The sequence below is a fragment of the Podarcis gaigeae genome (assembly GCF_964106915.1).
Source record: "Podarcis gaigeae genome assembly, chromosome: 3".
NCBI lineage: Eukaryota > Metazoa > Chordata > Lepidosauria > Squamata > Lacertidae > Podarcis > Podarcis gaigeae.
In genome coordinates, this window is record NC_139680.1 from 122,465,025 (window position 1) to 122,491,222 (window position 26,198).

General features: G+C 56.6%; 1 protein-coding gene across 1 annotated transcript; it reads right to left on the reverse strand.

Moving 5' to 3' along the window:
• Window positions 1–134: 134 nt before the first annotated feature.
• IFT172 (intraflagellar transport 172) lies at window positions 135–26,142 on the reverse strand. Its single transcript, XM_083733002.1, has 48 exons — window positions 26,018–26,142; window positions 25,662–25,805; window positions 24,416–24,528; window positions 24,022–24,061; window positions 23,429–23,494; window positions 23,145–23,224; window positions 22,927–23,014; window positions 22,000–22,214; window positions 21,775–21,898; window positions 21,550–21,645; window positions 18,563–18,724; window positions 18,244–18,297; window positions 17,946–18,049; window positions 17,771–17,856; window positions 17,553–17,665; window positions 17,277–17,444; window positions 17,053–17,189; window positions 16,246–16,353; window positions 15,793–15,877; window positions 15,482–15,574; window positions 15,314–15,391; window positions 14,974–15,222; window positions 14,434–14,512; window positions 14,003–14,123; window positions 13,680–13,824; window positions 13,501–13,590; window positions 12,959–13,056; window positions 12,725–12,860; window positions 12,535–12,651; window positions 8,702–8,844; window positions 8,326–8,419; window positions 8,184–8,248; window positions 7,889–8,069; window positions 7,648–7,757; window positions 6,912–7,041; window positions 6,557–6,655; window positions 6,321–6,430; window positions 5,080–5,143; window positions 4,678–4,764; window positions 4,171–4,287; window positions 3,666–3,776; window positions 2,997–3,116; window positions 2,589–2,684; window positions 1,952–2,011; window positions 1,764–1,862; window positions 1,470–1,623; window positions 369–460; window positions 135–285 (listed from the first exon to the last, which is right to left on the reverse strand). The coding sequence occupies exons 1-48, from the start codon at window positions 26,054–26,056 to the stop codon at window positions 196–198; spliced, it is 5,250 nt and encodes a 1,749-aa protein (XP_083589128.1). The 5' UTR covers window positions 26,057–26,142; the 3' UTR covers window positions 135–195.
• Between the last annotated feature and the right edge of the window lie 56 nt (window positions 26,143–26,198).

Below are 26,198 nucleotides of genomic sequence, written 5' to 3' on the forward strand. Positions count from 1 at the left end.
GGAGCAGCAGGAATGTGACTCTCTCCAGGTAACGGACAGAGTGACCCCTCCAACCCTCCGTGTTTTTCCTCTGAGAGTTGCTTCGGCTGCTTCCAGTTCTTCCCTTCAGCTGGTTAGAAAGATGGCAAGAGAGATGTAGAAACGATAACATTTAATTAGAAAGGAGGAAGGCTCCAGGGTCAGGTCCTGGCTGCGTCACTGGAAGGAGAAGTTGGTGCCGGGCAGCCCCCCGCACCACTGGTTGATGAACTTGAGCACGTCCTGGCAGGAGGGGTTGTGGGACATCTGCAGGAGAGGGCGCGAAAGTCAGGGCAGGGTAGGGACCAGGCCAGACTCTGGATCCCCCCCCACACTACTCTCCCTCTCACCTTGACCGCCATCAAGAACTTGTTCCAGCTCTCCTTGTTGGCCTCTTTGCCAGGGCGCTTGAATTCCACCTTGTTCCGCAGCACAGGGTAGCCTGCCAAGGGGCACGGAGATGAGACCAGTTGGAGGCGCCATGACAGGGCACAGCTCTCCCCCAACAAAGGCAGCTCCCTTGGGAGCTCCACTGGGGCAGGGACAGCTGCTGCCCCTGGGCACTGCGCATGGAGATGGTGAGGACCCCCTCTCTGGCTCAGGCTGGGAGGCCTCCCCAAGAGACTCGCAGAAGACCAGCAACCTAATCTGCGGGTTGCCATCTGATTGGATTTTATCCTGATCTGATTTGAGGATGTATTTTAATTGATTGTCTGATTTTATGTTAATGTGTTTTACATTTGATGTTAGCCGCTCTGAGCCCGGCTTCGGCTGGGCAGGGCGGGATATAAATAATTTTATTATTATTATTATTATTATTATTATTATTATTATTATTAACCCTTGACTGAGGCTCAAGGAAACACTTGCAAGCAGCTAATCTCTCAGTGCATTGAAGGCAGGCAGAGATGATTTGGGTATAAAAGAATGCATGGCATGGGGGACAGAGGAAAGTTTTTCTCCCTCTCTCACAACACCAGAAATTGTGGATGCCCAGTGAAGCTGAATATTGTTAGATTCAGGACGGGGAGCATAGTTAAAGTGTGGAACTCCCTCCTGCAGGAGGCAGCTGCGGCCACTAAGCTGAACGGCTCTGAAAGAGGACGGGGCAAATCCATGGAGGAGAAAAAGGCTCTCCAAGCCCCCAGCCACAATGGCTCTGCTCTGCCTCCACACCTGGAGACAGGGAGGCTTCTGAATCCCAGTTTCTGCAAACTGCAGGAGGGGAGAGTGTTGCTCTGGTGCTTGCATCTGCTTGGCTCCTGTGAGAAGAGGATGCTGGACTAAGTGGGTCCTTGGCCTGATTCAGCAGGCTCCTCTTATGTTCTTACAGGATGGGGGCACAGCAGTGGCCACCCCCAGCCAGCCAGCCAGCCACCTGGGACGCACGGAGCAGGGGGCAGGGCTGGGTGGCCCCCAGGGTCCCCTGCGAGGGTCCTGTTCCCCCTCACCTGTGATCAGGCAGGGCAGGGAGCGCACGCCAGTGCTGGCTGCCACCAGAGAGGCCTCGTAAGTGTCGCGCTCGTCGCGGGGCAGGACCTGCTCCAGCCGCTGGTCCATGGAGACGGTCAGGACCCAGTCGCGGGTCTCCTCACGCTGCTCCTCCTGCCATGGGGGGGGAGTGTAGGGGCCTCTCAGATGCAGGCAGGCCGCAGGGCAGGGTGGGGTGCCGGGCTGCCTTCCCCTCTGTGTCCCCCCCCCCCAGGGAGCACCTTCCCTCCCTCCGGCTGTCGCTGGGCACCCACCGAGACGTGCTGCTTGGCAGGCAGTGGCACCTCAAAGGGGATGTCTGTGTTCTGGAAGTCGGAGTGGTCCAGGGCGTCCAGAGAGCCCTCCTCAATCGCCTGGGAAGCAGACACAGGAAGGCCTTTTTCTTACCAAGGCCGTCCCCCCCCCCAGCCCCTTCCCAGCCACCTCCGAAGGAAACACTCACGTCCGTCAGGTCCAGAAAGTGATTCAGGAAGATGAAGGCCATGTTCTCCCACCCAACGCCCTGCAGGGAGACAGGGGTGGCGTGAGAGGCTGCTCTGGCTGCCCCTGATGCTGCCAGCTGAGGGATGCCAGCCTGGAGGGCGGAGGGATATTGGGGGCAGCCCAAAGCACTCTTGCCCGCTCCACCCCATCCCTTGCCTGGCAGCCGGATCAGAGGCTCCTGGGCTAGGCAGACAAAGGTGGGGGAAGGAGCCACCTCGGAACAGCAGTGCTTGGGCAGCCGCCCAAACCCCGAGATGGAGCAGGGGCTAAGAATGGGGGTGCCGGGGGCAGGCGGGGGTGGGGAATAGGTGAGGGTGGAGGAGTTGAATGGAGCTGCAGCTGCTCCAGGTCCTTTCCGGCTGGGGCGGTGCCCCTGGGCCCTGGAGGCTGCTCTGGAGGGAGGTCTTTGGGCACAGGGGACCAGGAGAGTCTGGCTCCGATGGCTGCTGTGTGGCTCAGAGGGTGGAAGGAAAGGCCAGTGGGAGGCAGCAGCCTCTTGGGTCCCCACCTGGGCTCTTGGTGCCCCTCAGGGGAGGATGGGGCTGACTGGCCAAAGCCCCACCCCCAAGCCTCTTGCCCCCTGCCCCGCCTCTTGCCTTGGCTGCCGACCCAGCTTCATAGAAGGCCTTGTCTGCGGGGATGAGCTCCGTGTGGCGCAAGAGGGCAATGGAGAGCTTGGCTGCCACAGTGTCCTGGAGGCAAAGGGAGAGTCGTCACCCTCCCTCCCCATCGCTCGGATCCCACCCCACTGGCCTCCCACCTTGGAGGAAGGTCCCCCAGACCCAACTGGCTGCCTCTGGCCCTCGGGAGCAAAGGATTCTGGGCCAGGGGAGAGCTGCGGCGCAGGATGTGAACCTCCTTTCCTGGGAGGAGAAGCAGCTGACAGTCTGGCTCTTTCCTCTCTTCCTCTGGGGAAGGAGGAAGCGTGGATGGGAGAAAACCAGAGCTGAGGGCAAGACCTTCCCCCCTTCTCCCTGCTCTTTGGGCCTCTGTCATTCTCTCACCAGCTGCTTGATGCTCTGGGCTGCTGACCGCGTGGCATAGTAGTGCGCCACCACCAGCATGGTCTCAAACTCCTCGTGCGCCGGCGTGTTTGCTTCGCTGGACTTCACAATATTCTCACACTGTGGGGAGAAGGGACCACTGGGCTTGGCACACGAGGCAGGGCAGTCGGGGGGGGGGGGAGGACCCCTTTGCTCCGTCAATGGGAGGGCCAAGAAATGCACGCAGCAACTGCAACTGCTGTATTCACAGAATCATGGAATTGCAGGGTTGGAAGGGACCACAAGGGTCATCTAGTCCAACCCCTGCCGTGCAGGAATCTTTTGCCCAAAGTGGGGGCATTGCAGAGGGCTGGGCTAGATGACCCTCGGGGGTCCCTCTCCAACTCCTTATTTTCATTACTCTGGTACAGGATTTTCTGCCTCAGAGCAGAACGTGTTTGGTGGGAACCTGGATGCTCCCTCCCTACAGAGCGAAGCAAACCCACAGCAGGGGAGGAACCTCCATCTGGCAGGCCTACAGAGGTCCCCATTTGGCCCGGAAGGCAGTTCACCCCAAAGATGCAGCGGAGAACCTTAAACTGGGGGGGGGGACCCAGGATCTGCCCCCCGGCCCCAGCCAGATCCCAGCCCATCCTGCGGCACTTTTGCAGCCGCTGCCGCTGCTCTCACCAGGTTGAAGAGGACGTCTCGCAGGTCGGCCCAGCTGTGATAGGCCTCTGCGCAGTTCATGCCAGGCACGTTCACCATCTCCACAAAAAGCCGCTTGTAAATGTTGAAGTTCTGAGGGGAAAGGAAGGAGCGAGAGGGGCAGCGGGGGCAGCTCAACTGAGACGGGACCCTGACCTGCTGGAGGGTCTCTGCTCTGGGTCCTGGGTGGGGCTGCCCCCTTGCCCGCCCCACTGCTGCAGGACCCACCTGTCATTTTGATCTCTTTTGTTGACCATGGCAGCCTGGGCTGGCACAGCCAAGCTCCCCTTTGCCCTACCGAGAGGAGAAGCCAGGAGGATGCTGCAAGGCTGCCCCGGGCCACCAGGCCCCTCTGCCCTGCCCTTGCGTGGCTTGGGCAGCTTCCTTTTGCCTGTGCCTCTGGCGACTCAAGCCTGTCATGGGCACAGGCCAAGGGCTGCCCAGCCAGGCTTCCCATAGGCAGAGCCCACCGGGGGTCTCCACTTACCTGGGCATTGGAGGGAGCGCCGTGCTGGACGTAGAGGCTCAGAGCTTTGTCCCAGCATCCTTCGCGGATGAGGTGGGTAGCATAGAGGGCCACGTACTTGTGCAGCACCTTGTAGTTCTGCAATGGGGAGAGGGGGACGCACGGTGGGCTCCGAGGGGCAGAGGCCAGGCCCCTTCTTTGCTGGTGGGGCCCATGCTCAGCATTTCCCCTTTCCTGGGGGTGGGGAGAAGGGGAAGACTGGCCAAGCCCTCCCCGCAAGTGACCCAGGCTCCCAAGTCGGAGGCCAGAGGTTGTGCCTCCCGCAGCCCAGAGGAGGGAGCCTTCTCCCAGCCCCTTGATTGTGGGCCTTTGCCCCACATCCCAGCACCTTGCCTGCCCCACAATAGCGGGCGGAGACATCGGCTGGTAATGCTGGGTGGGAGCTCTTGGCTGCAGGAGAAGCAGAGGCAGGTTTGCTGCTGAAGGCAAGTGCCCCCCCCTCCACCCCTCTGGGTCCCTGCCCCATACCTGCTTGGCTGCTGTCTCCAGGCACTTCTCCCATTGCTCCCTCTCCACGTACATGTCGAGGGCAGCCATGACATCAACTCCCACCAACTGCCGGAGGGGAAAGGAAGCGCTGACCAGGTGGGCCAAACCAGCCTGGGCCTTGGTGGGTGGGTAGCCTCCCCAAAGCCAACCCAGAGGCACAAAGACCCCCCGAAAGGCCCTGACCTTGGGCCTGGCTGCTTAACCACGCAGCTCTTCCCATGACAGGTCTCAGGGGCATGTGGGGCAGGTTGGGGGTCAGTTCCATAGGAGGCCCTTGGAGAAAGCTCTCAGTCATTTGCAGCCTGAATGTGTGGGATGCAGCGCCCCCCAGGGAACAAGAGGGGCTGGCTGTGCGTTTGAAATCACACCCCCCAATCTCACCGAGTCCACCTTGCCCTGGTCCTTGAGATACTCCTTGTAGTGTTGATCCACGTACTCCTCATACCTGCCGCAGGGGAAGGGGCTGTCACTTGCAGCCGGGCAGAGAAGGGCCCTTGCAGCTACCTGGGGCCCAACCCAGCCTCTGGGCCCCTAAGTGAAGGGCTGGGCCCTCTGGAGCAGGCGAGAACCCATCCAGGCACCCCCCAGCTCTTAGAAGTAAAGCACGGAGGGGAAGCAAGGGGGTCTGCTGGGCACCCCACCCCATGCGCAGCTCTTCAACGGCTCAGGACTATAAACCCAGACCCTGCGACTGTCATCCAAGCCCTTCTTCTTCCTCATGAGAGGTCAAGAGGGTGGCAACATGAGAAGAGCCTTTTCTGTGGTGGCTCCCCAATTGTGGGATGCACTCCCCAGGGAGCCTCACTGGGTACCTTCACGACAGATCTTCAGGAGCCAGGCAAAAGCGATCCTCTTCTCCAAGCCCTTTGGCCTTAAGCTATCTGTGGGCTCTTGCAGGGTGCTTTTTACATATTATTTCAAAGGGGTGTGTGTGTTGTTTTCATTTAAATGTATTTATGTGGGATTTTGTTCTCTGCAAGTCACTTTGAGTTGTCTTTGGCAAGAAAAAGCAACCAATTAACAATAGTACAGTGGTACCTTGGGTTAAGAACTTAATCCGTTCTGAACTTAATCCGTTCTTAATCCATGTTTCCTGCTTGGCAGGGGGTTGGACTCGATGGCCTTTGTGGTCTCTTCCAACTCTATGATTCTATGATTGAAGGTCCCTTCTTAACCTGAAACTGTTCTTAACCTGAACACTTTAGCTAATGGGGCCTCCTGCTGCTGCCGTGCCACCGGAGCACAATTTCTGTTCTCATCCTGAAGCAAAGTTCTTAACCTGAGGTACTATTTCTGGGTTAGCGGAGCCTGTAACCTGAAGCGTCTGTAACCTGAAGCATATGTAACCCGAGGTACCACTGTGGTGGTGGTGGTAGTAGTAGTAGTAGTAAATTAAATGCTATACTGCCCTCAGGGTGGTTTACGATAATAAAAACACAAAAATACGTAACATAGTAAACAGTGCAACACCCCCCAGTTCATATGGCGATAGGCGAATATTTCATAAATAATAACAGCAATAGGTCAGACACCCTGAGCTGGAGGACGCTGAGGGCTACCTCAGCGGCCCCGGCTGGCCTAGAGGGAAGGGGGTTTCCTGGGGGATCCCCCCCCCAGCCTACCTGGGGTCCAGCTCCTTGGCCACCCGCTTGGCTTTGTTCCACTCTTCTCCCTCCATGAAGGCATCTATGGCTTCCTTGATGAGGTCCAGGTTGAGGTAGAGCTCGGCTGCCTGGGAGGGCAGAGGTGGGGGGCTCAGCCGGGGCCAGGAGTCTGGAGGCCCCCCCTATGGTTCATCCCAGGCCAGCCCCCTCCCCCAAGAGATGCCCAGCCCCTGCAAATCCTGGCCCTTCCTTACCACGTTGAACTTGCCAATGCTGACCAGCTGGGGCCCCACCAGCCGCATGACCTCGATGCTCCGCGGCTGGCCAAGGAACTTGATGGAGAGCTCAGCCGCCTGCAAGGGGGGGGGGGGAGGCACAATCACAGACCTGTGGGGTTGGGAGGGGCCCCCAGGGTCATCTAGTCCAACCCGCTGCACCACAGGGATCTCAATGACAGCATCTCGGACAGGCAGGCGTCCAATCTCTGCTAAAAGTCTCTGGCGAAGGAGAGGACACCGTTTCCCAGGTGAGTTGGGCACAGCCCTCTGGCTCCAGAGGCCCCCATGGGGCCTGGCAGGGAACGGATCCTGCAGCGAGAGCAACACGCACCTTCATCCAGCACTTCTCCATCAGGGGGTTGTTTCCGGGGTCCCGCACCTTCAGGTAGCAATCCACGGCCCGGGCAAACTCGCCCGCCTGCTCCCACTCTCTCGCCTGCTCCAGGATCCCCTCCACGCCCCTGCCGGCCAACAGCACCCAAATCAACGCCCGAGGACGGGGGAGAGGAGGAGAAGAGCTCGGGGGTCCCTGCAACCCGCCCCCCGAAAGAGCAGACTTGTGGAGGGCGGCTCTTCACTGACTTCAGGAACCTTCGCCCTGGACAGGTTCAAGGGGTTTCAGGGCAGGCTCTCTGTCGTGCCCTCCTCGGCTCCCTTCTTAATCTTGCCGTGTTGGAGGCTTGACATTTTTGTACGCCGCCTTGAGTCACACAGATGTCTTAGGTGGAAACAAGAACTCCCAGAACTGTCAAGTTGGAAGGGTCCCCCAAGGGTCATCTAGTCCAGCCCCCGGAAACGCAGGGCCTGCAACTAAAGCCTCCCCGGGCAGGCACTCATCACAGGCGTTGGGGGCCACTGCGGTATCCTGAATCAGGCAGCCTCAGTGGTGGAGGAGGGGGCCGTGCAGTTGCTGGACCCCAGAGCAGCAACTGGGTGCAGGCCTTTAGCTGAGATTCCTGCACTGCCGGGGGCTGGGGGTCCCTTCCAACTATGATTGTAGGCCCCTCGGAACAGCTGGGCAGCCAGGTCACGTGCCCCCCTTCCCCGCCCCCCCCGGCTTGGCTTGCCTGGGCCCCTTCTTGGCCACCTCCTGCTCATACTCCTCCTGCAGCGCCTCCAGGTCTCCCGGCAGGAACTCCTTGCAGACACGCAGAGCGTCACTCCACATGGCAGCCTCCTGGAGAGAGAGCCAGGGCAGGGTCACCTCGGAGGCAGCTGCCCCAGAGCAACGGTGCCCTGCGAGAAAGGACCTCTGCCAGGGCCCAGAGCCTGGCGCATGCACCCTCCCCGCCCTCCTCAGCCCGCTACCTTGTAGTGCTTCACGGCCAGGTCTAGGCGCTGAGCCCGCAGCAGCAGCGCCTCGGCCTTCTGGAACTCCTTCTGCTTGAAGGCGGCGTCTGCCTGGCCCACCAGCACAAGGACCACGCTGTCCGGGTCGTGCGCCTCGGCCACTCGCTGAGCGGCCGCCCAGTTCTGGGCATGGGCATACCTGGGGGAGCACACAGGGTCAGGGCGGGAAGGAGAGGCGGCCGGGAGAGGAGCCACAGAGGGCATCCTCCCAGGTGGCCGAGCCAGGCGTCTTGGGGGACGGGGCGGCACTCACATCAGAACGGCCTCCTTGGGCTTCCCGGCCTTCACAAACTGGACTTCAGCCTCCTCAAACTTGCCCTACATGCAGAGGGGGGGGGGGATTAGCCTCTCTCTCTGCCCAAGAGAGCAGCTCCCCCCCCCCCCCGCCTTCCTACCTCATCCTCCAGGAAGGAGCCATATTTGAAGTGGATCTCTGGCAGCTTCTGCTTCAGGGAGAGCCTGGCCAGCTCAAAGGCAAAGTCAAACATGCTAAGGAGGAGCAAGGAGAAGATAAGGGGCTGGGCAGTGGAGCCACCACCCACAGGCCCCTGCTGGGAGGCAGCCCCAGGGAGGACAGGGTCATGGGGGCCCCTGGTGGGTGTTGGAAGGACCCTGCCCTACCCAGCCACGCCTGCTGCAGCAAAGCTAACTATGAGGGGCATTGGGCAGAAGACGGCACTGAAGCCCTTCTGCCTTAGAGTCACAGGGCTGGAAGGGACCCCTGAGGCCCAACCCCCAATGCGGGACTCGCAGCTGAGGCCATTCACTCACTTGTTGTCGGCTGCGTGGTCAATGGCCATTTCCAGGAGCCCAAACTTGTTGAGGAGCTTCACGGCGGCCTCCCCGCCAAGGCTCTTCGCCCACAAGAAGGCCACGTGCTTGTGGGAGTTTGCCCCGCCGTGAGCCTTGGCCACCTGTCTCGGACCAGGGCAGAAAGGAGGCCACGGGTCAGCAGGCTTCCTGCCCCCCAACTCACTGCCCCCCAAGGCAGGATGGAAGGCCTCCCACCCGCCTCTCTCTGGGGGGTTTGCAGCCAAATCACAACTGTGTTTTGCTAGACAAGCAGAGGGCGAGAGCACAGAGAGTTCTGAAACTCCCCAAAAAGGACCCTCTGTGTGACCCACTTTCCTTGCCTTCTCTGGGCAGGAATTCTGTAACCAATGAGATAATCCTTTAACTTCCTTCCGCCTCTCAGGAGACTGTCTTTTCACCACACTTCCAAGCTAAGCAAACGTGCTTTGCTGCAGCTCTTTTTTCTGCATACTGCTTTGCTGCATTTGCTGCCTGCACTGAGTAAGTAAAGCTTTTTGTTTGTTTGTTTGTTTGTTTATCTTGCTAAAAACAAATGGCTCATTCTCTGCAACAGGGTAGGGGTGAAGAGATAGAGGTCAGCAGACCACAAATAAAGGGGATAAAAAGGTGCAATTGCCGAATTCCTAAGCTTTAGCAAACTGCAAAACCTTTAAGTGTTTTACTCTGCTAAAATGCTTCACAGCCCATTGACTTTTTGTATTTCTCCCACACACATAGGAGGGTTTAATCTACGAATTAACCCTCAATCCTTCAGTTATGCTGTGAACCACCCTGAGGTCTACAGGCAGAGGGCAGTAAACACAATTAATAAATAATAGTAATAAATAAATCCCCCAGGAGTAAGCCTGTACAGGGCATGGGGGGGGGGAGGGACACGGGAACCAACTTTCCTCTAACACCCCCTTTGGACAGGCTAGAGCAGAGCTAGCCAAACTTTTCATGTTGGTGGCACACTTCGTAGACACGCATCATTTTGCAACACAGCAATTCAGTTTTCCTAGCAAACTGGAGGTTAACCTCACCCCTTTCCAGCCCCAGGAGCTGAGCAGGGAGCTTTCGCATGACACATCTACATACTGCTGCCACTGGCGTAGCTCACCCTACTGCCACCTGGGATGGACGGGCACAGGCACGACTGGGTGAGGGCACCCAGGGGGCGGCACGGTGGGAGCACAGCTGGGGAGAGGGGAGCAGGAGAGGAATGCTGCCCCCACTGCTGCTTCTCCCCTCCATCGCTTCAATCCTTCGGCAAGCCGGGCCTGGGAATGCTCAGCCTGGTGGTGCTGAGCCACTGTGCAACACACAGCCCAGCGGGGGGCGGGGGGTGGATTCCTCTCCCCTCCGCTGCTTCCACACAGACACACCCGCCAGGCATGACCCAGGAGTGGAACTGCCAGGCTGTCATATGAGGCTGGGAGAGCAGTGCCAGAGCCACCTCCTCCCCAGGCCTCCATTGTGGCCCGGCCCCGGCCAAGCCCTCTCGCTCTTCTGCCCTCTCGCCAAGCCCAGAGGTGGAAAGCAGTGCAAGGACTTCCGGGTTGGCGCCATCGATTAATGGCGGATTCCCTCCGAGCTCCGGATGGAATCGGCTCTGCAGAGACTGGGTCTTATCGCTGCAGCGACGTGGGGACCCTTAAAATCACAGGCGCAGAAGCCTGTGAGCGTAGTGACTCGGCAGGCACCATTTGCGCCCCCCCAATCCGTGAAGGAGCCTTTTTAAAGGCTTCGGAACGGGGACGGGGTGCGGCGCAGTGCTGAGAGTACTCCTTCATCTGCGGAGTGAAGCCACAAGCCATTATCGGAGAGCGCTGACTTTTTCCTTGGAACATTCGGACTCTAAAACATCAACCCGTGAGTAATACGGAAATTGGAATTTTAAAGAAAAATTTGGCAGATCAGGAACAAGCGGCGAAGGGTTAAAAAGGAAGTCCACCCCCCCTCTTTGTAAACAATTTAAAGCAAAGGACCTGCTAGCTAAGGTCGAGAGAATCTTTTCTTTTTTTTAGTAAAAGACTTTAATTTCACGGTTTTGACATTATAAGAATTTTTACTGGAGGATAATAAGATTAATTTTGGGAGCTGAAGTTTCACCCCCCTGGACCCGGGAGTGTCCCACGAGAGAGCCTGTTGATGAAAGACTGAAAAGTTTGACAGCTGTCAAGTTGGCTGTCAGACGGAAAAGGAGAACCTTGTTTTTGTTGCTTCTGTTGGTTAATTTGTAATAATTTGTTGAAAATAAGGAAGGGCTGATACAAAATAACCTGACTTTTGGACTTGAGCTGAAAGGAATATTAAGGAACTAAAATCCCCCTAGAGGGGTTTAGTGACATTACAGGAATGGCTGGAAGAAGGAAAATCCAGGCTGAATTTGTTCTCTTGGGAAAGTTACAAGGCCAAACTGATGTTTTGGCTACAAATGTTACAACTCTGGACTTAGCAGTAAAGAACATTGTTGAATCTGATAAGGACTTGAAACAAGGAGCCTATCCAACTGAACAAATAGAGAAACGGAGAGCTTTGACAATATGGAGCAGGTGACATATGTTGCCCCTGAAGAAAAGGAAGGAGGAGCAGAAACTTTGCAGAAGTTAAAGGAGAGCAGCATTTTGAGGCCTGACATGATGACAAAAAAGGAAAATAAAAATCTGATGTGGAGAGCCTGGCCTGAATTGGAGGTGGAAGCTAGAGCTTGGGGGACATTTGGACCTGAAAGGACAAGATTTGGACATTGGGATTGGGACATTTGGACAAGATTTGAAGTACCCCATAAGCTTTATTTTTAAATATTGAGGTCTGGCTGGTAGAAACATGGATCCTGTTGGGCCGGAGCTTCTTCGAGATTTGGAGTTTAACATTAAAGATTATCAAAAAGACCGGCAGAGAGGAACTGAGAGAGAATTGAGAGTCTCGGACGTGAGATCTCCAGGCTAAACAGTATATTGAGACTGATGGATTTTTGTTGAGGACTGAAACCGGGAAAAGGGTGGGTGGAGTTTGGGAATCCAAAGGGTATATAAATATAGTTTGTTTTGTTTTTACTTTGCTTTGCTATTGGTATGGAAATTGGGAAAGACATGGAAGGGAAATTTTGGTCGACTTTAGGAAAAATGTTTAAGAAAAAATAATGAGGTATAAATATTGATGTGTAAATTTGGATAAGTTAAAATTGGTTTTTTAAATGGTCTAAATTAAATGAAAATAAGGTTTGTAAATATAAATTGAGGAAATGGAAGAAAGAAGAAAAGTAAAATAATAACATGTTAGAATAAATTAAATTAAGTTAAAATGGAGAAGTAAGTTAAGGATTTGCTGAGCTAATAATTTAAATTGGAATACAAGAAGGGGAGGTGTGAGGAGGTCTGAGAAACAAGTTAAAATAAAATAAGTATTTGAACTTTTAGGTGTTTTTAATTGTTTTTTAAGTTTTGTATTTTTGTATTTTTTTTTTGTTTATTTTTGTTTTTGTTTTTATATGTTTTGTCCTTTTTTGAAAATGCTAATAAATATTCATTTAAAAAACAACAACAGAGGTGGAACGTGGTGCAAGGACAGGCTGAGAGGAAGAGCCGCCGCCACCACCAGCAGCCCAGACGGCAGCCGGGCGCAGCTTGGCCTTGCCTCCCTGGAGCTGTGCCACCCCCCCCCCCGTGCTGCCTAGTGCGCCCCCCCGCCCCCGGTTAGCTCCGCTGGTGAGTGCAGCAGACACTCCATTTGGACCGCTCTGGGTCAGAGCGATGGCTCAGCCCCTTGCCCCCGTGGAGCAGTGCATGCTGGGAGCTGCCCTTGCTCACCCGGTAGGCTTCGTCCCACATGCTGTTGACGCGGTACATGTTGACGCTCGCCTTCCAGTCCTTGGCCTCCAGGTAGTGATATTCCGCCTCCTGCAGGCGCCCCTCAGCTTCCAGCTCCTGGGGCACAAAGAAGCCAGTGACGCCCCTTGAGCCTGGCTCCTCCTTGCCCCCCTCGCTGTCTTCTACCTACCTTGCCCAGGTGGAGGTGAGTGTCGCTGAGCAGGTCCTTGTGGTACTTGCCCAGCAAGCGGATCATCTCATCGTACATCTTGCACTTCTTGTACATGGTGATAGCCAGGTCCGGCTCGTCCACCGTGATGAAGAGCCTGGGGAGGGCAGAGCTGGGCACTGAGGGCGAGGCCTCCGAGGAGGAGGAGGAGGGTGTGGGCCCCCCACTCCAGCAAGGAGCCTGCGCAGCACCCACCTCTCGGCCTCCTTGTACTTGCCCTGACGCTCCATCTCCTGGGCCTGCGTGATGTACAGCACAGAGACGTCCTCCGGCCGCATGCACTTGGACGCCAGCTGCAAGGAGAGTCGGGGCTGGGAGCAGGCGCCAGAAGGAAGGAGGGACCCCTGCCTCCCCCCACCCGCAGGAGAGAAGAGCACCCCCAAGAATGCCTGCCACTGGGGCAAACAGGGCCAGCCAGTCCAAATGCCACCCCTTCCTTCTCCTTCTGCTTCCCAGAGACCAGAATAGAGGAAGACCCTGCAAGGTCTCTCAGTGCTTTCGTTGTGATTTCTGCCCTGCAGGGAGCTGGACTAGATGACTCTGGGGGTCCCTTCCAACTCTACCAGTCTATGATTCCAGAGGGCCTCATAGCTGCAGCTCAAGGAACAGCCAAAGGACACCATCTGTGACTCCTGCACTGCCTGCCATGAAGGCCGGGCTGTGGATCTGTGGGTTTTGATGGCCATCTGCAGCCGGAGCCTCCGAGTGGGATGAGTCCCCCGAGCGCAAACCCTCACCTTGTGCGCCTGCTCCCAGCGTCCTGCTTGCGTGTACATGTCAATGGCCTCCTTGCTGTGGTCTCCCTTGACGTACAGATCCTCCGCTATCTGGAGGAGGAGGAGGAAGGAGGTTCCTGTCAGGCTCCTGCCCACAGGACAACTGCTGGTGCTCGGGGCGCTAGGGAGGAGGCTCTCACCTCATACTCCTGCAGAGCGGCATAGTGCTGGGCAACGCGGAGGTAATACTTGCTGGCCGTCTTCTTGTCCTGCGTCTCCAGGATGTAGATGGCCTTCTTCCACTGCCGTGCCCCAATGGCTGCCTCAATGGCCTTGATGGCGCACCTGCACCGTGGAACCGAGGAATTGGAAGGGCCCCCCAGTCCACCCCCCCTGCAAGGCAGGGATCACCTGGAATTGGAAGGGCCAGGCTTCTCCCCAGGGCAGGAGAGAGGAGCCCAGGCCAGGCCCTGCCAGCTGCAAGGGGGAGGCTGCAGGGCCCCCACCCCAGGTGCCTTTGTACCTGGCCTCAATGTAGTGGTTGATGGCAGCATCCAGCTGCTTCTGCTGCACCAGGTGGTCCCCCCAGGCCTCCTCCAGCTTCACCACCTCGGCGGGGAAGACGGAGCGCGCCAACTCCACGGCTGCAGGGAGGGGGAGACGGAGACATGGGCAGGCAGCCTGGGGCCAGGATGGGGCCTGGCCCAGGACTAGCACTCCAGGGAGCAGAGAGGCAGCCAGCCTGGGCAGGAGGGGCCCCAGCTGCAAATTACAGGCCAGACCCAGCAGCCTCCACCGCTGTTCCTCCTCGGGATCAAGGGAGGGGGAGCTGTGCCCAAGGACTCTGTTGGCTTCTTTTGCCTCGTTCAGGGGAAAGGGTGTGGGTCAACTTTAAATAAATATATGAAATGCCCGCCCCCCCACTGGAGCTGGCCAGGGGAGGCCCCGCAATACCTTTCAGGAAGGAACTGCCCTTGCGGTAGCACTCCAGGGCCCTCTGAGGGTTCCGGATCTTCTCAAAGAGCTCCCCAGCCTGAGATTGGGGGGGGGGGAGAGGGAACAACAGGCGGGTCTTTTAGAAAGGTAAGCAAGCGAGGGGCTGGGGTGGTGCGCATGCCCTGTGCCCAGGGGCGAGGGTGGGGCCAGCCAGGGCAGGACGCTCCGCATGCCTTCTGAGGAGTCTGCCTGCCTCCTCCCCTCGCTGCCTTACAACTAAGGAGGCGGCGGCAGACAGACCATTTGAGGCAGCGCGAAGCCTGCCGGCACCCAAGCCACCGCGTCACTCCCAAGAGAGACACGTGGCTCGGGTGCACTGCAGGCCCCGCGGTGAATGCTGCCCGGTATTTTGTCACCCCCCTGAGTGGTGACACCCGGGGCACCCACCCCCACCGCACCCCCTTCCTCCGCCCCTGCCAGAAGGGCTCCGGTGTGGAGCAGGGAGTGAGTCTGCAGGCGCCCGCATCTCCCCTCCATGCAGCTTCTCTCAGCCCTCACCTGCTCAAAGAGGTCCCCTCGGATGAGGGCTGTGGCGATGCGGTTGACCAGGTCGGTGTTGCCCAGCAGCTCCTCGCGGCCCGTGGCCAGGCGCGCCGCCTTGGCCGGCAGCCCTGCTTTCAGGTAGAGCCCGATGGCCGCCTGCAGGTCCCCCTGGCCCTCCTGCACCTCCGCCGCCCGCTCCTCCTGCTGGGTCTGCAGCAGCCACTCGTAGTAGCCCTGGCGCAGCTTCTCCAGCGCAGGGTGGCCCTGTGGGCAGAGGGAAGGAGGGTGGCAGCACACAAGGGGCCTGGCTGTGACGGCTCCCCAGTGGCCCCTCCCCAAACACCTGCCCCCCTACCTTGGCCTCGGCCACCGAGATGCACTCGTCCCACATGTGGAGCTCCTGATACATCTCCATGGCTTCCTCCACTGCGTTCTGGAGAGGAGAGGAGACAGCCCAGCGTGAGGGGGGCATGGGGGACTCTGGAGCTGCCCACAAACGCCTCCTGCCCACTTCTGGGCTCACCTGCTCCAGGAAGATCATCTCCGCCAGCTTGTAGTTCTTCTCCAGCATGGCCAGGCGGACACGCACCTGGTAATAGTCTGTGCCGTCCCCTCCCTAGAAGAAAGCGGGCAGCTCTCAGCCAGGTGGGATGCCAGGACAGGGGGAGGGGCTTCTGCCGTGGGCAAGAAGGGCAGGGCAAGGGCAGCACTGGGACCTCCTGGCAGGGAAAGGGGCTGCGGGGGCTGCGGGATGGAGGCGAGGCTGGGGAGGAGCAGGTCAGGAGCACAGAGGGGCGCAAAGGGGCAGGCCCCCCCGCCCCGGGACTCACTCACATATTCCTTGGCCACTTGGTCAGCAATCTCGTTGGTCTCGTGGAGGAAGCGGGCCTTGGAGACGTGGCCCAGAGCAGCAAAACACCTGGGGGGCGGGGGCAGAGAGAGACGCTGTCATGGGGGTCATGTGACAGTTTCTGCAGCCTGAATCTCTTGCAGAAGCAGCAATGGGGAAGGGTGTGGGGCGGGGTCCGCTCGCCCATCCTTGCCCCACACAGAAACACGAATGAGTGGATGACATGGGCAGAGGTGCAGCTCCCTTTGGAGGTCAGGATGAGCAGAGTCCCAGGACGCCTGGTTGGCATGTAGAACTAAGCAAGGCCGTTTTCTGCTGCAAGGGGGCAGAGAGCCGTGAGGAATCCCCCGACCAGCCCACAGGCTGCTGCCTCACTGCCCTTGGGCTGCCAGCTGCTCTCTGGGGCCAGCCCGGCCTCTTCCCCCCTCCCCACAGACCTCTCTGCAATGTGCAGCTGCTTGGCCTCCAGAGCCAGGCGGCTCAGCGTCTTCCACATGGCCTCCGTCTCGGCAGACATCTCCAGCGTCTCCAGGAAGGCAACAGCCCTGGGAGTGGAAGGCAGAAGGGGGTGAAGGGAGGGGGAAGCCCAGCTGGACAAAGGAACTTTCTTCCTCCTCCCCCCCCCCCCATGAATTCATTATGAAAGCTTTTTAAAAAGTTCATAAAGCTTTTTTGAATCATGCAGTAAGGGAAGTGGTGTATGAAGTATGGGGGAAATGTAAAATTTCATGAGAACAAAAAGCACCCTGGTGGCTCAAACCCACTGGAGGAAATATCCTTTAAAAAGCAAATATGAGAAAAAACTGTGTATCTTAGAAAGAATTATTAATAGCAATAGATCATGAGTTGAAATTAAAGACGTTTGAAGATATAAGAGGATTGTTAACTGATTGTTTACAATTACCATCAACTTAATGATATATTTAAGATGATCCTAGATAAAGGTTTTCTATACTATATGTGATCATATAGTGAGGTAATACTCCACAATTCATAATAAATAATAACAACAACAACAATAATAATAATTTTTTGATTTCTACCCCACCCATCTGGCTGGATTTCTCCAGCCAGATGAGCAGCTTACAGGAGTCTATCTATCCCTTGGTCTCCACCCCTTCTGTTTCTTCCCATATTGCTCCATCTCTGCCAAGGCCTTGCCAGGGACTGTTCCCTGGCCGGTTCCAGCTTCCTGCTGGTGACGCAGCCCCCCGCCCCCCCGGACTCCTCTCCCAGCCGCCCACCTGTGGTAATCGCCGTCGTCGATGGCGGTGCCAAACTCAATCAGCCCTTCGTCCAGGGTGTAGGACACGGTGTTGACCCCCTCGGTCACAATCACCTCCGTCTTGCCGTTGCTCCTCTCCAGGTCCACGATGTCACCCTGCCGGGAGCCAAGCCCCAGGCTTTAAGCCCTGCCTTCTGCCCCACCCGGGGCCCTCTCAGCCCTTCGGGACAGAAGCCGCCTCACCTTCATGGGGAACATGGTCACTCGCTCGGGGGTGTCGATGTTGTACCACACGCAGAGGCTGTTCCGGTTCTGGGCCACCACGACGTCGCTCCCGGGGACCCACTGCACGTAGGAGCAGTAGCTCAAGATGGTGGTCTTGGTGGCGCTCTCAATGTCATAGAGATGCAGCTGGGGGGCGGGGGAGAAGAGGCAAGGGATCAGCAGGGTGGGGAGGGAGGCAAGTCCGCCGGCCTTCTGTGCCTTCAGCCCCCCCTCCACCCCTGGCCTCCCGCTCACTTTCATCTTCTTGTCCCGGAAGAGCAACTTGTGCCCGGTCTCATTCAGCTCCAGCCAGTCAATCTTGCTGTCGTGGCTGACGGTGCCAATATTGTAGCTGCCCACGAGGTCCACTGAGAGGAGGCAGAGAAAAGGCAGGTGGCTCAGGAGAGGCGCCCGGGGCAGCCAGAAGCACTGCTAGGGGGGTGGGGAGTTCTGGGAAGGGGGTCCTCGCTCACCTGTCGCTATTGTTTTGATGTCCACCAGGTAAGCCAGACGCTTGTTTTCCTCCATTCCCTGCTGCCTCCTTTCATTGATGCGGACACTGGGAGAGAGAGAGAAAGGAAATAATACATGGGGGGCACTGCTCCCTCTTCTTCTTCCCCATGGGAGAAAGAGGGCCTCCTCGCTCACCTGATGAGATGGGGGTTCATAAACTCAGTGCGCACAGAACCCAGGATCTCATTGCTCCCATACTCCACCAGGGTCAGCTCCCCTGCGTTGAATATCATGCAGACCTAGGGAAAAGGAGAGGTTGGGAGAAGGAAGAAAGGAGCCACCCCTGCCCCTCAAAAGAGGCCCTGCGGTGCAGGGACAAACCCCCAGAGCAACCCCCAATACCGTTGCTCTCCTTGCAGACCAGCCAGAACCTTCATCCTTGGAAGGAAGGAAAAGGCTTCTCCTTTTACTACTGCAGCCCCGGCCAACTTACGTTCTCATTGTCAAAGAAAAACTTCTCATTCCCGCCAGATCCCTGCCAGGCGACCTGAGAGAGACAGGGGGAGAGGGCAGGTGCCCATGAGCTCCAGGCCAGCCACACCACCTCTCAGCAAGGCTGCCCCATCCCCCAGCCCACTCCCTGCCAAACAGACCCAGAGACCCCCACTGCCCTCCCACCAAGCTGTGCATCAGCCAAGCCGCCCCACTTGTCTGCAGTCCTCTGGGCTCTCTGGGAGCACGCTGGTGCTCTCTTGCGTCAGGAGCCCATTGGGAGCCTCCCAAATTCTTCCCCACAGGCGCAGGATGCTCACCTCGCTGAGCTTGGTGGAGCTGAGGTCCCCCAGGAGCAGCGTGTCGGAGGTGTGAGCCACAAGGTAGCGCTCCTTCCCCAGGATCTTCACCTCGTCAATCTCATAGCCATAGTGGGATTTCAACACCACCCGCATCCCGGTGGAGAGGTTTTTCACAATCACCTAGGAGAGGGGGATGGGTGACACAACTCAGATCCTCTCCTTCCTCCCCGGCACACAGGAGGGCAACTTGCAGCGGAAGGAGATGGCCAGTCCCTTCCCCGCTCTGCAGCCCATAGGAAAGCAAGGCTGGCTGACAGGAGGGGCAGAGCAGCTCTTGGGCCAGGAGGGGGCAGCCTCCTTCTGAGGAGACAGCTGCTTCCACAAGTTTCCTGTTTCTATTATTTCATATTTTAAAAGATGCTGATGGAAGAAACTGCATTTCATGTTTGCGTGCATGGTTGTTTCCTTAAAGAAAATGTATGTTCCAAAATATTTGGTTGAGGGCCTTCAAGGATAAACAAGTAGAAAAGGTGGGATTTAATAATAATGATAATATTAATAATGATAATAATCATAATAATTTTATTATTTATACCCCACTCCTCTGGCTGGCTTTCCCCAGCCACTCTGGGCAGCTTCCAACATATATAAAAACATGATAAAAACATCAATCCTTAAAAGCTTCCCTAAAAAGGGCTGCTTTTAGATAGTTCTTTATTTCCTTGGCACCACAGGGAGGGCACCACTACTGAAAAGGCTTTCTGCCTGGTTCCCTGTAACTTTGCTTCTTGCAGTGAGGAAACCAGCAGAAGACCCTCGGGGCTGAGCGATGGGGGTGGAGACGCTCCTTCAGGTATACTGGACCGAGGCCGTTTAGGGCTTTAAATTTGAGTCATATGGGAAAACGCCAAACAGAAGAAGATTCCCGTGGCACCTTAAAAATTATCACCCTGGTGGTGGCAGGAGCTTCTGTGGTCTCCAGCCTGGAAAAGCAGAAGGGACTGGAAGTGAGGCTCTTCACTTGCCCCAGTCAGCGAGAGGCAGAATGGCCAAATGAAGCCTGAGGGGCTACAATCCATTCAGAAAGATTTACTTTAACTACATCAGCAGAAGACTAGTGAGTGCATTTTAGTTTGTGGAAGACAGAATCAATATATCAAAGAGGAAAACTAAGTGCTCATAATACGTAATTGCATCTTGAGAGGAGATTCTAAGAAATGATTAAGTAGCTATTACATGCCAGGTTCACAACATACAAGATTATAATGAATCCTACAATGGCCCAGCTAAACTCTGCCAGCCCTCTCATTAATAAGCTGACTCCATGATCCCAGCTGCCCTAATTAGTTTAATTAGCTGCCTTTGAGTTTAAGAGAAGAACATAGCTACCAATCAAATCCCAGGGAAAAGGCTCCCGGGGTCTTTGCCACAGGATCCAGAAAAATCCAAATACAATATTAGTCGAGGCAAAAGGCAAAGAAAGTAATCACACTTCAAAACGACCTTGACAGATTAGAGAACTGGGCCAAAACAAACAAGAAGAATTTTAACAGGGAGAAATGTAAGGTATTGCACTTGGGCAAAAAAAAATGAGAGGCACAAATACAAGATGGGTGACACCTGGCTTGAGAGCAGTACATGTGAAAAGGATCTAGGAGTCTTGGTTGACCACAAACTTGACATGAGCCAACAGTGTGACGCGGCAGCTAAAAAAGCCAATGCAATTCTGGGCTGCATCAATAGGAGTATAGCATCTAGATCAAGGGAAGTCATAGTGCCACTGTATTCTGCTCTGGTCAGACCTCACCTGGAGTACTGTGTCCAGTTCTGGGCACCACAGTTCAAGAAGGACACTGACAACCTGGAACGTGTCCAGAGGAGAGCAACCAAAATGGTCAAAGGCCTGGAAACGATGCCTTATGAGGAATGGCTAAGGGAGCTGGGCATGTTTAGCCTGGAGAAGAGGAGGTTAAGGGGTGATATGATAGCCATGTTCAAATATATAAAAGGATGTCACATAGAGGAGGGAGAAAGGTTGTTTTCTGCTGCTCCAGAGAAGTGGACACGGAGCAATGGATCCAAACTACAAGAAAGAAGATTCCACCTAAACATTAGGAAGAACTTCCTGACAGTCAGAGCTGTTTGACAGTGGAATTTGCTGCCAAGGAGTGTGGTGGGGTCTCCTTCTTTGGAGGTCTTTAAGCAGAGGCTTGACAACCATATGTCAGGAGTGCTCTGATGGTGTTTCCTGCTTGGCAGGGGGTTGGACTCGATGGCCCTTGGGGTCTCTTCCAACTCTAGGATTCTATGATTCTAATGTTTTAGAATGAAAATAGTGAAGCCTGAACCAACTGAAATTTGATGAGAGAAAAGGACAAATAGGAATGCAGAAAATCTGGGGTGACAAAGGAGGATCAGGAAAAAAACTGCACTCAATGCTACAACCTGAGACTTCCTCAGAAAGGGGTGGCTTTGAACAAAGCTGGATGGGCATCTTTCAGAGATTTGGAGCCCAGCTGGCCCTTTCTTGGAGTTCTTGCTTTGATCTTGCTCCTCCATCCGTTTGGGAAATGGCTCTTACTCATTTTGAGTCAACCTTCTTGGGCCTGAATATTTGGCTCATGAACAGTTTTGGATGGACACAGCTTTTATTTTCCCAAAAATTGGCTTGGACCACACTATTTAATACTTTTTTTGGAACAGAGTGTAGCCTCTGCAGTTTGCTCATCACTCTTTCAGACCCTTAGCAAATCAAGGACCTTGCTTGCATCTTGATCTGCAGCAAAACTGACCTTTGCTTAGAGAACATTTTCTTACACCTATCCTGAGTAAGAGCAGCAAGGAGGAAAAGGGGCAGGATAGGCCTTCCTCTGGGCAACCTGCCCTCCCTCCAGCAGCAGCCATGTGCTCTTCAGCAGCCCCCTCCCCCTTCTTCCACCCCACAGTCCATGGCCAGAGCCCACCGCTGCAGCCATAAGTCACCACCCTACGGCCGCAACACATACCTGGCTAGGCCCCACGTAGGTCATCTCAAACTTGTTCTTGTAAATGCTCCTGCGCAGGCAGCAGTCAAACTGCTCCACTCCGCCACAGAGGGTGCCCTGCAGGAACAAAAGCCTTTTCAGCCCACAACCCCTCAGACCCTTCCTGCCTGCCAACCCGAGACGCCCTGCAGGGAAGCTGCATCAAGCGGGCATGATCCGGCAGAGAAGGCGGCCTGCCCCACTCACCGCACAGAGCCGCGAGCCGTCCCGCTTCCAGGCCAAGGCGGTGATGGTGTAGAGGTGAGGGATCTCCTTGGGCTTGGCTTCCTCCCAGGCACTCCGACGGGGGCTCCAGTTCAGCACCCTCAACCTGGGGAAATCAAGGGGGCAGGCAGTGAGGGTCCGAGGGGGGAACAGGCCTGCCCCCCAGCACAGTGGCCCCCCCGTCCCAGCCCTCTGGCTCAGCCGCACCTGTCAAAGCTGCCGATGACCACAGACTGGCCCCCTGGGCTGGCTGCCGCCACCGTGAACTCCTTCTCGGAAGAGTCCCGGCTGTAGTCGAAGGTCTGGATGACGTGGCCCTCCTTCCCGTAGGCCACCATCTTTTTGTCGCAGCCGGCAGCCACAATGCTGTTTGAGGCCCAGGCCATGGCGTAGGGGGGGCAAGGGTGGATCACTAGCTTGCCCTGTCCAGGCACCAGGAGCAAGAAACAGGGAGCAATGAAAAGCCGGAAAGAAAAAAAGATCTGCCGGAGGGAGAAAAAGATCTGCTCCCCCTGGTGCTAAAGCCAGCTGAGACCCCTAGGCAGCGGCAAACTCTCTGCTCTCCACACCTAGCTCAGCCAGGGGATGGGGTTTTGCTTCTCTGAATGCCAGAGGAGGCCTGCACTGCACCACCAGGGGCAGGTGGGAAACCAGGAGGGCAGGGCTTTAGTGTGATAGTAGGCGTTGCTGGAGGATGGGGGGGCAGCCTTGCTGGGACTAATCTTCCCCCACTTCATTTAAAGCGCTTGGCACAAGCAAAGAGCACACAAGGGCTTTGAAACAAGTGTGAGAGAGAGACCCCCATGAGCTCCCTGCTGAAAGCAGCCCCTCCCCCCACCTCGGCAAAACGGCTGCTTGGGAATAATTCTCCCCTCTCAACAACACCTCCCCAAAACGAAGGTGCTCTCTGGGGTCCTTCCATGCCTCAGAGGCAGCCAGTGTGACCAGTCTCCTTAACTGGAGGTTTTTAAGCAGAGGTTGGGTGCATTTTGTGCATTGCAGGAGGGTGGCCTAGATGACCCTTGGGGTTCCTCTCCCTCTATAATTCTATGACTCCCCCTGCCCTGGTCTCCGCGCAGGCGTGGTCTAGGTGGGGGGGGGAGGGGCTCCTGAGATAAGAGAGCCTGCCTGCACCTGTGACTCCCCAGAGCCTTCATCGTCAAAGAAGTAGCGCACGATGGTGCCGTCTGCGTGTCCAGAGAGGATTCCCTTCCCTGAGATGCTGTGCGGCAGCAGAAGGAAGACAAAAGGAGGTCACCAGGGAGCCCCCGTGGGAACTTGCCCTCAGTTCAGAGAGACTTGAGGGGGGGTCAGAGCTGCCCCGTGGGGCTTCCTCACTCTCCCACACTCACTTGGAGGCCAAGGAGACGACGTAGGACTCTGTCCCATAAATGGTGGATGATTTGTTGGTCTTGGTGTTGGCCAGGCGAACCTGCAGAGAGAAAAGTCTGGTCAGTCTTTGAGGTGCAAGGGAGCAAAGCGAGAGGAGAGGCACCTCCAAAACCCCCACTCCCTCCAGGGCAACAAGCCAGGGAGAAGACGGAGCCCCAGGAGGCGTCAGGGCCAGATGGAGGGTCTCCTCTGCAGGAGGCTCCAGACGGGCTCTTTCCCACTCCAAGAGCCAGGCCACTCCTACCTTGCCCTCAACAAGCCCAAAGACGATGGTGTTTTCCTCCGGCCACAGCAAGCAAGTGACAGCGCTCTGGTGGGGAATAGGGCGAAAAGAAGGGGGTCAGGAGGAGGAAAGCAGGCAGGGTGGAGGCCCAGCTCCACCTCTGAGGGGCTGCTCAAGGAGGAGGAGCTGCAAAGAGGCACCTGACTCCTCTGAAGGAGGTGTCTGGAAGAGGAGGCTTCTCTCACAGAGCCCATTTGATGCTGCCCCCTCCCCTCCAGCCCACAAGAGAGTGGGGGTCCTGCCCAGCAGAAAAAAGGAGGACAGGAGAGAAGAGAGGAGAGACTTTGTCTCTGAATCACGTTGGGACCAAGACTGGTTCTCTGCGCTTGGCCTTGGCTTGTCTGGACTGAGCTTTATCTGCAACTCTGTTGGTGAGTTCTTGGGTGAAAGGCTCATGTTTTCTGTAACTGGGAACCATCCTGCAGCCACTGGGCACATCCCTTGGAGTTTGATAATTCCCAGCTGCCCAGTAATGAAAACCTGGAGATGAGGAGGCCCCAACAGCAGCCTTGAGGGTCTCCGCAGGCACATGGAGACTGGGGGCTGGGTCTTACCGTCTGAATGAATTTGTTGCAGATCACCTTCTTGTCCCCCCTGAAGAAGAGCAAACAGAAAAAGAGTCATCCTCAAAGACCACTGTGGTTCCAGGAAACATGTCATAGGGCTGCTACGGCATCCCACTGGATCAGATAATGCAGAGCATCTAGCAGTAAAGAACACTGCACCCCCTCAGCTCTGCCCCATAGCAAGTGAGGCTCCAGAGAGGAAAGCAAGGCTCCATCAGCAACAGCCACCTGGGCTATGAGTGCAGGCAGCTGTCCTTGCAGCAGGAAGGACACTACAGAAAAGGCCACTGTGAGAGAGAATCCCGGACTCAAAGGGAGTGGGAAGAAGTGGGGAAAGGGGCCACCCCAGATTGGTCTCCCCACACCATGCAAAGACTCTTACCATTCCTCCCCAATCTTGTAGACGAAAATTATGTTGTCCGTCTGCCCAACAGCAATCTTTGTGGAATCTGGGGAGAATGCCATGCCCTTCACCACATAGCTCTTCCTGCCATACTAGGGGAAGAGGGGGACAGGGATAAAGGCGGGAGTGAGGACCCATTCTGAGATTCCACAGACTCACTTGCCATCGCCACAGTGAGCAGTCGTGTGTATTTGGTTTAAGTTGCTTTGCAAGTTTACTTGCTACTGCCTTCAAGTGTCACTGAATTGTCCCTGGGTTTGGGAGGGCTTTGGGGGATCATTCTGCCCCCTCCAGCAGAGGGTCAGGGCAGCCGAGAGCACACACGTGTGGCAAGCTATGAGTTCAGGAGCTGCTCTTGACCTGACGGCTGGGAGGCCTCAACACCTTCATCCCATAGTTTTGTGTTGCCCAATGACAGTTTTGCCTTTTGACTGGCTCCAGGTACAGGAAGACCCTAGAGCTCCAGTGCCATTAAACACTTTTCTCCTGATGTTGCTTATCAGCTGAATTACTGCCACTTGGGTGAGTATTTGTGTGAATGTGTGAGTGTTTGAACCTCTTGTTACCAATGTATTAATGTATACTTGACTATATGAAATAAATGTTATGTGAGAAGTGTATAAACCCAGATCTGGTCTCCAACGTGTCTTACTGAAAATCCTATAGCATACGGGATATCACTTGTCTCTCTGGATTTCAAAAGAACCATGTTACCACAGTTTGGTGACACTAGAAGCATTTTTAAAAATTCTGTTTCTGTCCTACCTCCCAAAGGAGCCCAGAGCTGGCCACCAAGGCTGCTTGTCTCTCCCCCACCCCCTGGGGCTCACGACTGAACCCACAGGCTCTGCAGCAGCCCCTTCTTGAGCCAAGGATGGGGAGCAGCCCTTGCCCTCCAGGTGTTGTTGGACTCCAAACTGCCACCAGCCTGAGGTGTGGGGCACAGCCAGTGGGGGCGACGGACAATGTAGTTCAGCCATATCTGGAGGGGGGGCCACCCTGGCTTAGGGCAAGTGGCCTGCTCTGTGTGCCTCTTTCCCTGAGGGGCTTGAGGCGGGACCTGTTCCCCGGAGGCTCTGGGGGTCACCCCCTTCAACAACGACCGGGGCTGAGAAAAGGGCTCTGCTGCCAGAGCCATGTCTCCCGGGGGCTCCGATGGCGGCTCCCCTTGGGACTGAGCAGGGCCCGGAGCCTCAGTCGCGGGGGGAAGCGCTGGCTGAGCTACCTTGGGGTCGGTGGGCTTGGTGGAGAACTTGTCCCGCCGCTCGCCGTGCTCGTCGTAGAGGAGGACCACGCGGTCCACGGTGCAGACGGCGAACTTGGCGTTGTTGGGGGCCCAGGCCATGCACGTGACTTTGGCGGCCCCATCCTGGGAGGAGGAGGAGGAAGATGTCGAGGCTCAGCGACGCCGCTCAGGCCGGAGCAGCCACGGCAGGCGCCACCCCCAAGAGGGCCCCGCACGGCGGGTCCGGGACTCTTCGCCCCCCCCCGCCCCGGGACCCCCTTCCCCGCCTGGCCCGGCCCTCTCTCTGGGCCGCCCCCCCCCCGGAGGCTGATGCTGGCGGGGCGGGCGTCTCCCACCTGCGGGGTGAGCAGGGTCCGGACGTGGCGCAGCTGCATCCCCTTCCCGTCCCCGCAGGCCGCGCGGCGTCTCCGCCCGTTGCCCCAGCAACCGCCCCGGGAAGCGGCCGCCTCTGATGACGTCGCCGGCGCCGCGCGGCGTGGCAGGAGGAAGGGCGCGCCGCGGCCCAGAGATCAACTA

What these genes read in the sequence shown, in the direction of transcription:
- IFT172 (XM_083733002.1), bottom strand. Translation starts at nt 26,056, where the DNA reads ATGCAGCTGCGCCACGTCCGGACCCTGCTCACCCCGCAG. An exon ending in TTGGGCTTGTTGAGGGCAAG is followed by an intron (nt 23,225 to 23,428) that starts GTAGGAGTGGCC and finishes TTCTCTCTGCAG; the next exon opens with GTTCGCCTGGCCAACACCAA. An exon ending in CCCAAGGAGGCCGTTCTGAT is followed by an intron (nt 8,070 to 8,183) that starts GTGAGTGCCGCC and finishes GTGCTCCCCCAG; the next exon opens with GTATGCCCATGCCCAGAACT.